General features: G+C 52.7%; 5 protein-coding genes across 5 annotated transcripts; 3 read left to right on the forward strand and 2 right to left on the reverse strand.

The window, feature by feature from the left end:
* Positions 1 to 484: 484 nt before the first annotated feature.
* On the reverse strand, positions 485 to 3,451 carry AYO20_08654 (hypothetical protein; the record flags this gene model as incomplete). Its single annotated transcript, XM_022646930.1, has 1 exon — positions 485 to 3,451. The coding sequence occupies one exon, from the start codon at positions 3,449 to 3,451 to the stop codon at positions 485 to 487; it is 2,967 nt and encodes a 988-aa protein (XP_022497046.1).
* A 919-nt stretch (positions 3,452 to 4,370) lies between these two features.
* AYO20_08655 (hypothetical protein) lies at positions 4,371 to 4,948 on the forward strand (the record flags this gene model as incomplete). Its single annotated transcript, XM_022646931.1, has 3 exons — positions 4,371 to 4,432; positions 4,517 to 4,603; positions 4,678 to 4,948. The coding sequence occupies 3 exons, from the start codon at positions 4,371 to 4,373 to the stop codon at positions 4,946 to 4,948; spliced, it is 420 nt and encodes a 139-aa protein (XP_022497047.1).
* Positions 4,949 to 6,326: 1,378 nt separating this feature from the next.
* Positions 6,327 to 7,365, forward strand: AYO20_08656 (hypothetical protein; the record flags this gene model as incomplete). The annotated part of the gene is made up of 2 exons (XM_022646932.1): positions 6,327 to 7,062; positions 7,118 to 7,365. 2 exons carry the CDS (start codon positions 6,327 to 6,329, stop codon positions 7,363 to 7,365), a joined length of 984 nt encoding a protein of 327 aa, XP_022497048.1.
* A 201-nt stretch (positions 7,366 to 7,566) lies between these two features.
* On the reverse strand, positions 7,567 to 8,991 carry AYO20_08657 (hypothetical protein; the record flags this gene model as incomplete). The annotated part of the gene is made up of 1 exon (XM_022646933.1): positions 7,567 to 8,991. The coding sequence occupies one exon, from the start codon at positions 8,989 to 8,991 to the stop codon at positions 7,567 to 7,569; it is 1,425 nt and encodes a 474-aa protein (XP_022497049.1).
* Positions 8,992 to 10,572: 1,581 nt separating this feature from the next.
* Positions 10,573 to 12,342, forward strand: AYO20_08658 (hypothetical protein; the record flags this gene model as incomplete). Its single annotated transcript, XM_022646934.1, has 2 exons — positions 10,573 to 12,200; positions 12,261 to 12,342. 2 exons carry the CDS (start codon positions 10,573 to 10,575, stop codon positions 12,340 to 12,342), a joined length of 1,710 nt encoding a protein of 569 aa, XP_022497050.1.
* Between the last annotated feature and the right edge of the window lie 328 nt (positions 12,343 to 12,670).

The following is a 12,670-nucleotide window of genomic DNA, read 5'->3' on the forward strand; positions in this document are numbered from 1 at the left end:
ACACACACACACACACACACACACACACACACACACACACACACACACACACTATGAATTCGATTCGAGTCAATTCAATTCATGGCTTCCTGTCTATTGAATTACTACGTCCACTCACGTACTCACTCCCTTTCGTTACCATCTATTCATCTATAGAGAAACCGGGTGAGGAAAAACAGCACGCGGTTATGGTTCTTGTTGGTCTGGTCATACATGGATGCATGCGCATGATGCGCGTTTAGTTTGAAAATAAAAAACACCTCATTGTCCATTCCATGGTTCCTACACAAAAAACGCTCTGGGGGTGGCCAGATATGAACCGGTTCGGATCCCATAAGCGAGTACTTCGTTATCCCTTTTAAAAACAGGTGTTTGATCACTCAGTCCTGGGTTGGACACTCAAGAGGAGTATGCAGGACTGGAAACTTCTGCCACCATCACAACGACATCATCATGGCATTCAGTGGTGCATCACCTTGGTCCACTAGCCGTCCGCAATGCGCCTCCTTTTCCTCGCGGTTCCCGTTCCTGACGCCACTGGCGTGCTTGGTGCTGCGGCTCCTTCGTCTTCTTTTTCAACACTCTCCGAGTGTCGGAGGCTGGCACTCGTACTTCCATTACCACCGGTACTTCCCAGTGTCGGGCCCTGGAGGGCCGGCTTCAAGGTGCCCGGTGTCGGGGTAGCAGCCGTGTGCTCAGCCTCCATGGTCATGCCAGTGTCGACGTTTCCCAGTCTCTCGAGCTCAAGCTCTTTCCACTTCTTCACCTTGGCCATGATATCCTCGAACATCTCTCGCGTGTCCGAGATAATACCGCCCTCCTCCCCAGGACTGCCTTCGTCCGACTCCTCACTCTCGTTTGCTCCGCTGTCATGATCTCCATCCACCTCTTTGAACTGGGGAGCCAGGTCCACCCCTCGTTTCCTTAGGCGGAGAGAGCGGCCAAAGCCTCGTTCTGAGCTTGGCAAAGGGTTGAACATGACTGCGTTTGCGAACATGCGGACAAGCTCCAGCTCAAGCTGCGCCGAGTTCACGATTCCTTTAGGAGGCACGAGGTCTTCTGTCGCTTTCACAAGGTAGACTCCATTTCCCAATGCCCTTTCCGCCCCAGATGAGCCTCCAACCAATCCAGTCGTGGGCGCAGTGGCTTTATTGGCGGAAAGCTGCTGGCTAACGTCCACATCTCCAGCATTTTGGTTATCGGCTCTCTCTTCAAACGCCTCAATCGCTGCCAGGGCCGCTTTCCCTCCTTTCGTGATCGCCACCTTGATGCTCTTTAGATCCTGGGGTTTCGAGACCAGGTCCTTGTATCCTGGCGCATCACGCTCGGAGAGCGGCTTGGCAAAGATGCTCGCAAGTTTGTGGGAGACGAGATCATTGAGCAAGAGCTGAGCCGTTTTGGCAAAGCTCTTGGATACACAAACATATGAGAGATCATGTGATGATGAAACCGAGGATTGTTGGCGCATAGAGGGTTGAGGCTGCAAATGTGTGACTGTCGCAGTCGTTGGGGACGGTAACTGTGTTGGGAGTGAAGGGGGAGGGGTGGCAGAATCGCGAACTAGTGAACGCTTGCGTTTATTGGTATTGGCAGCTGGCTGAATCAGGTCAGTCTTAGGGGGGGCTGCAGTGGTTCGAGGTCTTCCGCGCCGATTGCTGGTTCTTTGCGTCGGCTGTTCTGTATCGGACTGTATCGGTACAGGAGTACTGGGAGGCTCAGCCTTGATCTTTTGAGCCTGGCCACCCTTCTTGCGCTTGTCTGTCGGAGTGTCTGACGTGAACGAAGCAAGTGAATGCGATCGTGACGCAGCAAATGCACTGGGTGTGGCACTTGTTGCCTGTCGGCCTCTAGTCGGTGGTGCAACTTCTGGCACGGATAAGGTGCTTTCTTCGACCTTTTGGTCCATCTTGCCGGGAGATTTTGTCACCTTTCCTGCTCGAGTCGGCGATTCCGTATCCGTGAGAGGGCTGACCTCCCGCTCAGGTCGAGTCGGACTTGATGGTCGGACACTCATGGGAGCTTGAGATCGCTTCTTCCATGGCGTTGACGATCTTCCTCGGTGTAATGCTTGACGCGAGTCGCTTCTAGGTACCGGTGTCACATTTGCGGAACCAGGATATCCATAATATGGCTGGCCAGGCTGTGGTGATGGCCATATTTGTGGATGTGAAGGCTGTCCCTGATAGTGAACAGGGGCGCTTTGAGGGTACGCCACGTATGTCGGATGATGTGGAGTTTGATATGATATAGTAGGTCGCCCAGCAGGAGATTGCATATAATATGGCGAATTAGGATACGGTGGAGGTTGAGGGTACTGAGGAGGCATATGGTGAGGCCAAGGAGGCTGCTGTGGATATCCAGCATATCCTGGATATGGCTGCTGAGGCTGCATTGGGATAGGCGAGCCTCGTCCCTGGCCAGATGCTGAATTTCCGCGCTTTTGAGGGGGAAACTCTGCGGGCGGAGGCATGTGAGGCGATCCGACATATTGTGGTAATACTGGTACAGGTTGACCGTGAGGGCCTGGCTGAAAATGCTGGGGATTGATAGCGCCATAGTTTGGTCGCTGGGGAGAAGGGACTGGAAGAGTACGGTGAAACGCTCCCGGCGACTGATGCGGAGGATGTGCTGGTGCTTGTTGTGATGGTCTTATCGGAGTAGCTTCTGCTGATCCTTTTGGAACAAGGGTGGGAGTAGTGGGAGCAGGAGAGTGTGACGGTGCGAGAGGTTGGTGCAGACTGCTGCGGACGGATGCTGGCGACACCTCTGCATCTGCTGCTGCTGCTGCTGCTGGAGTTGCGCCCACAGGTGGAGTGATCTGCTCTTTTCGATTTACCTCTATGCCAGCAGGCAGCGGTGCATTTGTGGTATCAGTGCTGGTCTCGACTGCTGGAGGCTTCGAGGCTGCCTCTGTGATTGTCTGAGGCTGTTCAACTTGCGGCGTTTTCACTCGTTCAGTATCAGCTTGCTGCCTCTCGTTCTCCTCTTCAGCCTTTTCGAGTTCCGAGATTTCAGCTTGCAGTCTGAGATAGTCGTCCTCTTCCTGTCGTATTTCTTTTATGGCTTGTTCCCTGAAGCGAGCATAGAGTTTGTCTACCAGGGCTTGCAATATTCTCTGTTCATCTCCGTCACTTCCAGCCGCAGCTGGGGGTGGAGTGGGCGAGGTCGACAACTTCCGCTTTCGCGGGTTCGTACCATATTTCGCATTGTCGCCATTCACCATAGGAGGAGTCTGTGTTTTTCTCTCTTCGACCAGGAGCTCATGGTATAATCCTTGCAGTGCCGCGGCAGTCAAACGAGTCTGATCGTACGACTCACTCTCGCGAATGAGCTGATTGGCATTCAAGGCGGTCGCGATACCCTCAAAGGCAGCGGTATCGGAGCCATGATGGACGACAGATTGGCAGAAGGCGAGGGTCTCGTAAGGTGTATAGGCTTTTAGTGAAGGCATCCCATCGTCGCGGTGGTTGAAGGAACAAGTCGCTCTACCTAGAGATGCGACCAAGCGTGCCTCTTTGGGAAAGTCAAAACCACGAGCCCTATGGGGGGCGCAAAGGCCCAGGAACGCGTCAAGGGGCGACCTTGGAAGTGAGAGGCACAAGGGGCGTGATGGTGGAGATGGAATAAAAAGAAATGCGGTGACACGAAATGAAACTGCTCAGTGCTTTAACGGTGAAATTTGCAAAATTGTTTGATGCGACAACACGCTACACACTGTTTGGTGCGGGAAAAGGTGCAAGACGTAAGGGAGCGGGAAGCAGGTCATCCAACTGGTGCGAGCCTAACCGAACGTGCTTGGTCTTCTCAGTGCCCAGCTGCGCCAGCAGAGGCCAGTCGCTCCCAGAGTCCCAACGAATACCAGTGGTTTCAAGGCGTAGGCGGCCAAATTACTAGGGCTGAGGGCCGGGGATCGGCATACCCCAATCATCTTGGAGACGCCTAACACTTCTAGTCCCTGCGACCTAAACTCTCCCGGGGGTGGCCTGCTGTGCCTGCTCCTCAGGGACCGCCTTGACCGGTGAACCCCTTTTTGCTAGGATGCTGGGCGCGACAATCTCGTCAAGGATGCGGTCTGCCTCAGATGGCAGACCAGCACCCAGGCAATTACGACCTCTATCTCTATCTATTATTCCTCCCTCGCACTGGGCAGACGGCATGAACCAGTCTGCCTAAGGCTCATCGCTGTCCTCCAAGGTTTCGTCCACTTGACTTCAATCAAGTGACTCAATTCGTTGATTAGATCTGCTGCCTGCACGACTTATACTCAACTACAAATATATCGATATCTCGACAATTTGGTTTCGCTGCTTGATCCTTCATTGTCCTCCTCCCAGCCTCTTCACACGATAGCACACAGACACACCTATACAATGGACGCATCGAACGAAGTGAATCCCGATGCGGGCTGGCAACCAAATGGGCGCCCCCAGTCGTAAGCATCCACCTGCAAGAAGCCGCCCAGGCAAACAGTCCCTCCAAATGGTTTCCCAGCTAACTCGACTTCTCTCCTATCCAGAACAATTGCCCTTGACTTCTCTGCTACACTGGACGACCTTTTCAAGCTCAACGGTATTGGCGCACTGGAGGAAGCTGTGGTTCAGAAGTACGCCGCATCGCGATCCACCCCTGCCCCCTATGCCAGTCGAACAAGGCTAACCGCAATACCTCGGATTACAGACAAGACACTGTCCTTTCTCAGAGATACGAACTCGAGACGCTAGAAACCAAACTGCGTGAAGCAGATGAAAAGCTGAAACGACTTGAAGCAAAGCACAGACGACAGCAGAGTACAGTCATCACCAAACGGAAACCCGTGTCTGCCAATGCTTTCGGCCTCGCGGATAATGAAACGGAGGAAGACAGCTCCGGCGACAGTGACGGCCAACAAGGCCGATCTCCTTCGTCGGCGAGGGCAGATGGCCCCGGATACAACAACTCGCGAACATGAATGCCGGTTCCTGCTTGCTGACTCATGCCAATCCCCAATTTGCAACATGGATGATGGATGGGATCGTACCTTGTCTGGCTGTGGGATGACACACATACCCCTTTGGTGTTATGATGCATTGGGTAGAAATCAGGTTGTTTTGGCGTTTGGGATACCCGGCTTCTCTCGATCTGGAGAAATCGAAGAGCCTACACTCGTTCGGGACATCTTTAGAGAGTACTTGATTGCTCTAATCCTAATGACACAGCGTCGAGCTTTGCTTGTCGCGCTCTGCTCTTTGGCAATATGGTCTTCGTGATGCGTGAAATGTGTAGCTGTCTCTGATGTTTCGCACGATGTGGTCGGCCTTGTTTCTTTGGATGCTTGGATGATGCTCAATTCACTCACTCACTCCGCCTTGACCGCCACCAAGCAGCACTACAGAGCTGTTTTGAGATTGGCTCAATGTAGCTGCAGGTTTTGCGTTCAAACTTCCCTCAAAGCTGAGGAGCATCTCAGGCCCACTCGAATCACAGTTTGTAGAGCGTGAGACGAAAGACAGAAGGAGGAAAATATGGAGAAGAATTCATATGAGTGAGTATTAATAATAATGATGATAGAAGCTGATTCGCCGACATAAAGCGAACCCGAACCAGAACCCGAGCGTGTATCACTATCAGTATCACTATCAACCGTCAGAATCAGATGTTACGTGGGCTACGTGCCCTGAGGTACGAGCCTGCCTGCATGCAATATGCAAGGCCCCCTCCTCCCCCACAGCGATAGACGACAATTCATTCATTCATTTCTCAGATAAAGACACAAGCTACGGTTAGATATGTCCCTACCTCCCTGGTACCTGGGTACATACATAGATGCGCCGTACTGGTAGCATGCGTGACGACTACATTCTTACATCCTTATTGGCACGTCAGTAGGTCTATGACGGAACTGCAACCTGGCATCAACAGGCCCCCCACTTGGGTCCTCGGACAGTTGGCTGAATCAGATCAAATCAGACCAAATCAGGTCATATTTATTAAGTATACACGTGTTATACGCGTCAACCAGATATAACCCTGGTCGATCAGAGGGGAGGTGCGTCCTCAGAGTTTATTCGTCCAGAAACTTCGCTGTTCGGCCTGTTTCCTACTCGTAATCGAGACGGCGAGGGGCCTGAGAGCTGCGAGATAGACTCTCTTGTGAGAAGTTGGACAGAAAGGGGAAAGGCATTTGTTTCCAGAGAGAGGGGGAGAGTGTTGTGTGGTATATATACCACACAGTCCGGCCCTCCGGATTATCCTCTGCCTGTACTGCTTTTCGACACGGGAGTGGTCTCCGGCCAAAGTTGACTCAAGATCTCCATCCTAGGCCTCGACGAGAAGAACAACAAACACAAATGGCGACGACGACAATGAAGGCCGTCGTGATTCACGAGGCCGGTGGACCCGAAGCCCTCAAGGTCGAACAGCTTCCCATCCCGACGCCCAAGGAGGACGAGGTTCTCATCCACATCAAAGCCTTTGGCCTCAATCGCTCCGAGCTCTTCACTCGCCAGGGTCACAGTCCCGGCGTCAAATTCCCCCGCGTGTTGGGCATAGAGGCCGCTGGCATCGTGGAAAAGTGTCCCAGCGGCACCTTTAAGACCGGCCAAAAGGTTGCCACAGCCATGGGAGGTATGGGTAGAGACTTCGACGGCGGCTATGCCCAGTATACCAGCGTCAAGGTGGACAACACGCAGGCCTTGGACACCGACTTGGACTGGACCATCGTCGGTGCTGTCCCAGAGATGTTGCAGACGAGTTACGGGTGCCTATTCAAAGCACTCAAATTGAGGAGCGAGGACCGTCTGCTCATTCGAGGGGGCACGACTTCTGTCGGGTTGGCGGCTGCGGCCATTGCGAAGAACCATGGTTGCTTTGTTGCCGGAACAACAAGACATGCCGGTAAAGCGACTGCCGAGTTGATGCAAAAGAGTGGAATTGATCACATCATTATCGACGATGGACACGTTACTCAGCAGGTTCAGGACAACAAATTCGACAAAGTCCTGGAGTTGGTGGGGACCACGACTCTGAAAGATTCCTTGCGGTGTGCTGTCAAGGGAGGAATCGTATGTATGGCTGGCATCGTTGGTAAGTCAAGAGTGTTTGCTATCTCGTTCGGATTGGCCTGACAAGCATCTTGTAGGAAACAGTTGGACCATGGAAAACGTCTCCCCAATGGAGCTCATCCCTCATACTGTCTGCTTGACTGTTTATTCCGGGGGCCCAGATGAATTCAAAGAAACCCCCCTGAACGACTTGCTCAAGCAGATCGAGGCGGGCACCTTGCCTGTCCAGATTGGAAGGGTGTTCAAGTTGGACCAGATTGTCGAGGCGCACGATACCATGGAGAAGAACCTCGCGCGTGGCAAGATTGTGGTCTTGACAGAATGAAGACCCACAAGAAAGTGTAGAGAACGAGACTGCCTTGTGATCCGTTAATCCAAGTGCATCGAGCAACGATGCTAGGGAGCGCGAAATGACGTGAATGATGAACTGCTCCTTTGCATTCCTCCCTCAAATGTCCGAGTAAGCAAATACCAACATTTGCCACCATCGGTCAGAATCACCATTGTAAGCTTTTTGTTGTATAGATCAGCTGCTTTGATTTGTGGCCAGGACTGCCCTGCGGCGTAGCTTCTCGCGCTTCTTTGCGCCGCTCATCGGCCTACGAGGACGCGCAGCCCTCTTCGGCTGAGGCTTTCCCATATTCCACATTTGCCATACATCGAGACAGGTTCGTTGTCCGACGAACTTGCCATTGGGAGTAAAGACCTCGACTTCAGGAAACCTTGGAGAGAGCCCCGAGTCTTCACCAGCCTGAATGGAGGAGAATGGAGTAAACGTGCTCGTATCAATCGACAGGCCTTCCGCGCTAGGGACATCCGATCCGGTGGAATCTGGTCCCGTAGAATCTTCAGCAAGTGGCCCAGGCTGATGTAAGCGTGTGCTTTTTCTGACCTGACAGACCAGCTCCACCCATCCGACCCCTTCGATGAGTATGTCTGTTGCGTAGACACGAAATGGCAACTTCTCGATGTTGACTCCAGCTCTGATCATGGAGCCTGCTCTGGATTTTGTGACATCGGTTTGCAATTTGAATTGACCCGCAGAAGCCATGCAGTTCCCTGCGCCTTCGGCTAGGATTGACTCCACACCGCTTTCACGTTCTTGCATTTGCGTGCTACGTGCCTTCTCCGTGGATGTGACATGACTTTTGAGCGGAACAAAGGGGTACGCCAGCATGGTGGTACTCGGGTCAGCTTCGTCGAGGAGCGGTGTGATCCGGACCAGTCCCCCTCCTAGGAGCAGAGATTGACCGGGCTTGATAATGTGTTGGGCGACCGTCGGCCGATGTACCATGACCAGGTCGGTCCGATCTTCGGGTTTGACATACTGGTCGAGGCCTCCACGTTCTAGGCCCGGCATATCAATCAGCTCTCCCTTGTGGTTGCCGAAGGGAAGTCGAATCGGAGATGCTGTCGTCCCCGGCAGACTGGACACCAAAGGCATGGATGGAAAAGGAACTTCAGGCTGAGGGGGAGGTAGTAAGTTTTTCTCGGAGAAAAAGGTGATATCGGTAGATTTATGCGTTGCGTCAACCTCCTGCTGTCGCTGAAACTCTGCATATACAGGCGCTCTGCCGGCGGATGCCTTGGGGAAAAGGACCTCAAACAGATTCGACTTTCCCACATTGAACTTTCCAACAAGCCAGTTGCCGCCTCCCCTGCGCCAAATGCTTTCTTTGATATCCTTGGTCCACCATCCTCGCTTCGACGAGACCAGATGCACGTTGCCTAGCCGGAGCTTTTGTCCCATGCGACCCAAGGCAGTCCTGAGAATAGCGATGAATTTGGGCATCATGCCATCTACCATCTCTTTGGTTGGAGCTAGGAGATCGGATCTGGTGATGATGAAGGAGACAGAGGGTCGGGTTGAAAACGAATGCTGAGACCTACGATTCTGCGTTCGAGGCTTTGCCAAGGAGAGGCTCTTGTAGACTGAAGGGATGACAGACATGGGGAAATCTGCTGCATCAAGGACGTGGTAGACATGATTCCTGGAGAAAGGAGACTCAGCGATCGAGTCCGCGATGGCTTCAACCGAAGGATGCGCAATAGGCACACCGCGGGAGTCATGGATCAAATAATGACATCTATCGCAGATGGGAGGTGTTATCTGGGGCTGAGGCTGGACTATGCCGTGCTCGTCTCGTAGATTTTCATCATCTTGGGAGGTTTGGACATGTGCCACATCTGTGCCTACGTCTCCTTCATTCTGCACCCGACTCGAGCTCTCGAGGTTCTTGAGATATTTCACCACCGCTTTTCTTGACAATGTATAGAAACCCGCTTGTCCAGAGTCGACATCTTGCGTGAGCGCGCCGCAACCAGGACAGGACACTGGAAGGCGTGCGGGACTCAAATTCTCTTGTTCAACCCGCGGGCCCCGTGATATGGACGATTGCTTCGGAGGCGGTAGAGAAACATTTGTCGACAGCACAGGACGAGAAAGGGGCACTGGACGAAGTCGCTCGAGCTCAGCAGTGGCAAAGGAGAGAGGACGACGGCTGGAGGAAAAGTAACGGCCGCGGAGTTGGTGGGTGCGCGATCTCACGGCTGGTGAACATGATGCACGCCAACACCGAGGGACCAATTCCATTTGAGAGAGTCAGCTCATACCCGTTGAAAGCGTTGTAGCTAGGCGTGCTGCATGCTGAGAGTCGATGTGACAAATATCGAAGCTATCGTGTGTACTCGGTATAGGGTGTGTGTGTTTCGTGTGAGAATATGCGCCAGGGGGTTGACGAGCAAAGAATTGTCAGGGTTGTGGCTCTGTAAATTTATTACTGCATGGAGGAATTATCTCATCGATACGGCAACTTTATCCTCCACTTTTCCCACTTTTGCCTCATTGCCTTCTAAACCTTTCACACTTTCGGGGCTTATACCTCTTGGTTCATCTTGGACCGACTTTTTCTTGAGTTGCATCTTATGCCTGCTCAGCTTCCAAAGGAGCAGTTACCAACAACCTCTTGTGGATGTGGTGGCCTGGCTGCTTCAACATGACTCAGCCCACATGGCATGCCGGCCTATCATATCACTTCAAAGACGAGGACTATGTCGATCACCAACCTCTCGAGGCCCTCCTTGGACTTGCCTATCTGTCCCTGGTCTACCATTTTCCTTCCCGAGAAGGCTGAGGACGATGGTCACGATGGGACATGGCCAAGTCCTTGCCAGAGGGTTGACGGATCATTCCGACATGACCAGGCTATTGGCTTCACGGATCAGTCATCTGTCATACTGAGCGACTGTCGCCCCTGTCCAGTGTGCCAGGTATGGCAAAAGGTGAGTACTTTTGACAAGCCTTGCTCTGAAAGGGTTGTAGGGCATCCCTTTGCCCAAGAAATACTACAGTCAGCTCCTAAAAAGCCCGTCTCTTACGGGCGACACGACTTGCCAGGTCTGCCTATATAACGTCGTTCGGGACTCATCTTGCACAAGGAATCTCGTGAGAGAGCAAAAATCTGTCCCTTGGATACTGACTATCACAACTATCACACTTCCCAAGACAATCGCATACGTCTCTTCTGTCACAATGAGCCCCTCAATGCCAGACAGGTTTGACTTCATCGTCGTCGGCGCCGGTGCAGCAGGGGCGATCCTCGCAGCTCGTCTGGCAAACAGCAAGCATCGTCCTTCGGTCCTTCTCGTCGAGGCCGGCGGGAAAAACGACTCCAAGGATGTTCGAGCGGACGCAGAAAGGTGGCTTCATCGAATGATTCCTTCGCAGAATTGGGGTTACAAGACTGCACCCATCAAAGGCTTCGATGGGAACATCATTGACTACGATCGTGGCAAAGGGCTTGGGGGAAGCACTGCCATCAATTTCTCCGTCTGGACCGTCGGTCCAAAGGATGACTATGATCAGATCGCAAATCTCGTGGGCGACGACGAATGGAGCTGGAACAATGCTCAGAAGAGATACAAACGGCTCGAATCTTTTCACGCGACGGCTCCGAATGTACCAGGTGATGCCAAGCGGTATCTTAACCCTGACCCAAAAGACCATGGGCACGACGGGCCTATCAAGGTCGGCTTTCCACAGGTCTGGGAGCCTTCGTGCACGGCACTGATGGACATCTGGTATGCCAACGGTACAAAGCCCAACCCCGACCATAATTCCGGAGACCCAATCGGTCTTGCCGCCTGCGTTTCAACTGCATACCAAGGGATTAGATCGACATCCGCAGACGCGTTGGTGGGGGCACCCAGCAACCTACACGTCTTGGTTGACGCTGAGGTGGCTCAAGTGACTTTCGATGGCACAAAGGCGACCGGGATTAAGACGACTGGAGGGAAGGTTTTCCAAGCCGACAAAGAAGTCATTTTGTCGTGTGGCGCCCTCGATACACCAAGAATTCTGATGCATTCCGGCATTGGCCCCGTGGACGAGCTCAGCAGCTTCAACATCCCCATTTTGAAAGCCAATGATAACGTTGGGAGGCACCTCAAGGATCATCACCACATCATGATCCCATCTCTCCGAGCAGACCACACGAGTGAGAGGACCCGCTTTTATAAAAACAAGGAACTTCAGGCTGCTGCCCGAGCCGCGTGGGAGAAAGACGGTACTGGGCCCTTGGCGGAATACGGCTGCGCTCTGGGTATTGCATACCTGAAGCTGGATAAATTGTACGACAGCGCCGAGTTCCAAGCTCTACCAAAGGAAGATCAAGAAAAACTGCGGAAGCCGACAGTTCCTCACTACGAGTTCATCCTCAATGGTGCATGGCTTCCCAATTTCATCGACCCAGAAAACGCACAGGCCGGAACAACCGTGTTCGTGTTCGTCCTCAATCAGATGTCGACAGGCGCCGTCAGACTCCAGTCGTCCGATCCCACGAAACCACTTATCTTCGATCCCAACTTCTTCTCCCACCCATTTGACAGACGGGTGGCCGTGGAGGCTACACGAGATGTTCTGAGGGTCCTGAAGAGCCCCGAGTTCCAAAAAGACACCCTGGCTATCGACGGCCCCAAGAGTGAGTCTGAGGATGATATCCTGGCCTTCTGGCGTGCGGGCAGCGGCTCAACATGGCACATGATGGGGACTGCTCGGATGGGCAAGGATGAAGAGAAGGCCGTTGTGGACAACCACTTCAAGGTTTTTGGGGTGGAGAATCTCAGAGTGGCTGATATGAGTGTCATCCCCATTGTTTCCAAGTAAGTCATGCGACTGAAGGTCGACATATCTGAGACATTTAGGCTAACAAGGCTCTACAGCAACCACACTCAATCAACGGCGTATCTTGTGGGGCTGACAGCAGCGGACAAGCTGGTTGAAGAATATGGACTTGATGGGTAATCGGCCCAAGCGTCAACACGGCTGATGGGGTCTCCATGTTGCTTTGAAAGATGTTAGCGAGCGGCAATTCGGTGACTAGGTAATGGTAGTCTTTTTTTTCCTTCTCGATTTTGAGACAGAGACCCGTACTCGTATGATCTGGCACAGCCCAAACAAACTACAGTATCAGCCAGGTACTTGTTTATGCACCCGTACTTCCCGTGTCTACCGAGTAACATGATATGAGAGCGGTAACATGATATGAGAGCAACAACAACTTGGGAAAACACCTAGTGGCGAGAGTTCAAGAGGTATTCGGTACTTTGTACGGAAGTACCTACCAGTACAT

Source organism: Fonsecaea nubica (genome assembly GCF_001646965.1).
Source record: "Fonsecaea nubica strain CBS 269.64 chromosome Unknown Scaff71, whole genome shotgun sequence".
NCBI lineage: Eukaryota > Fungi > Ascomycota > Eurotiomycetes > Chaetothyriales > Herpotrichiellaceae > Fonsecaea > Fonsecaea nubica.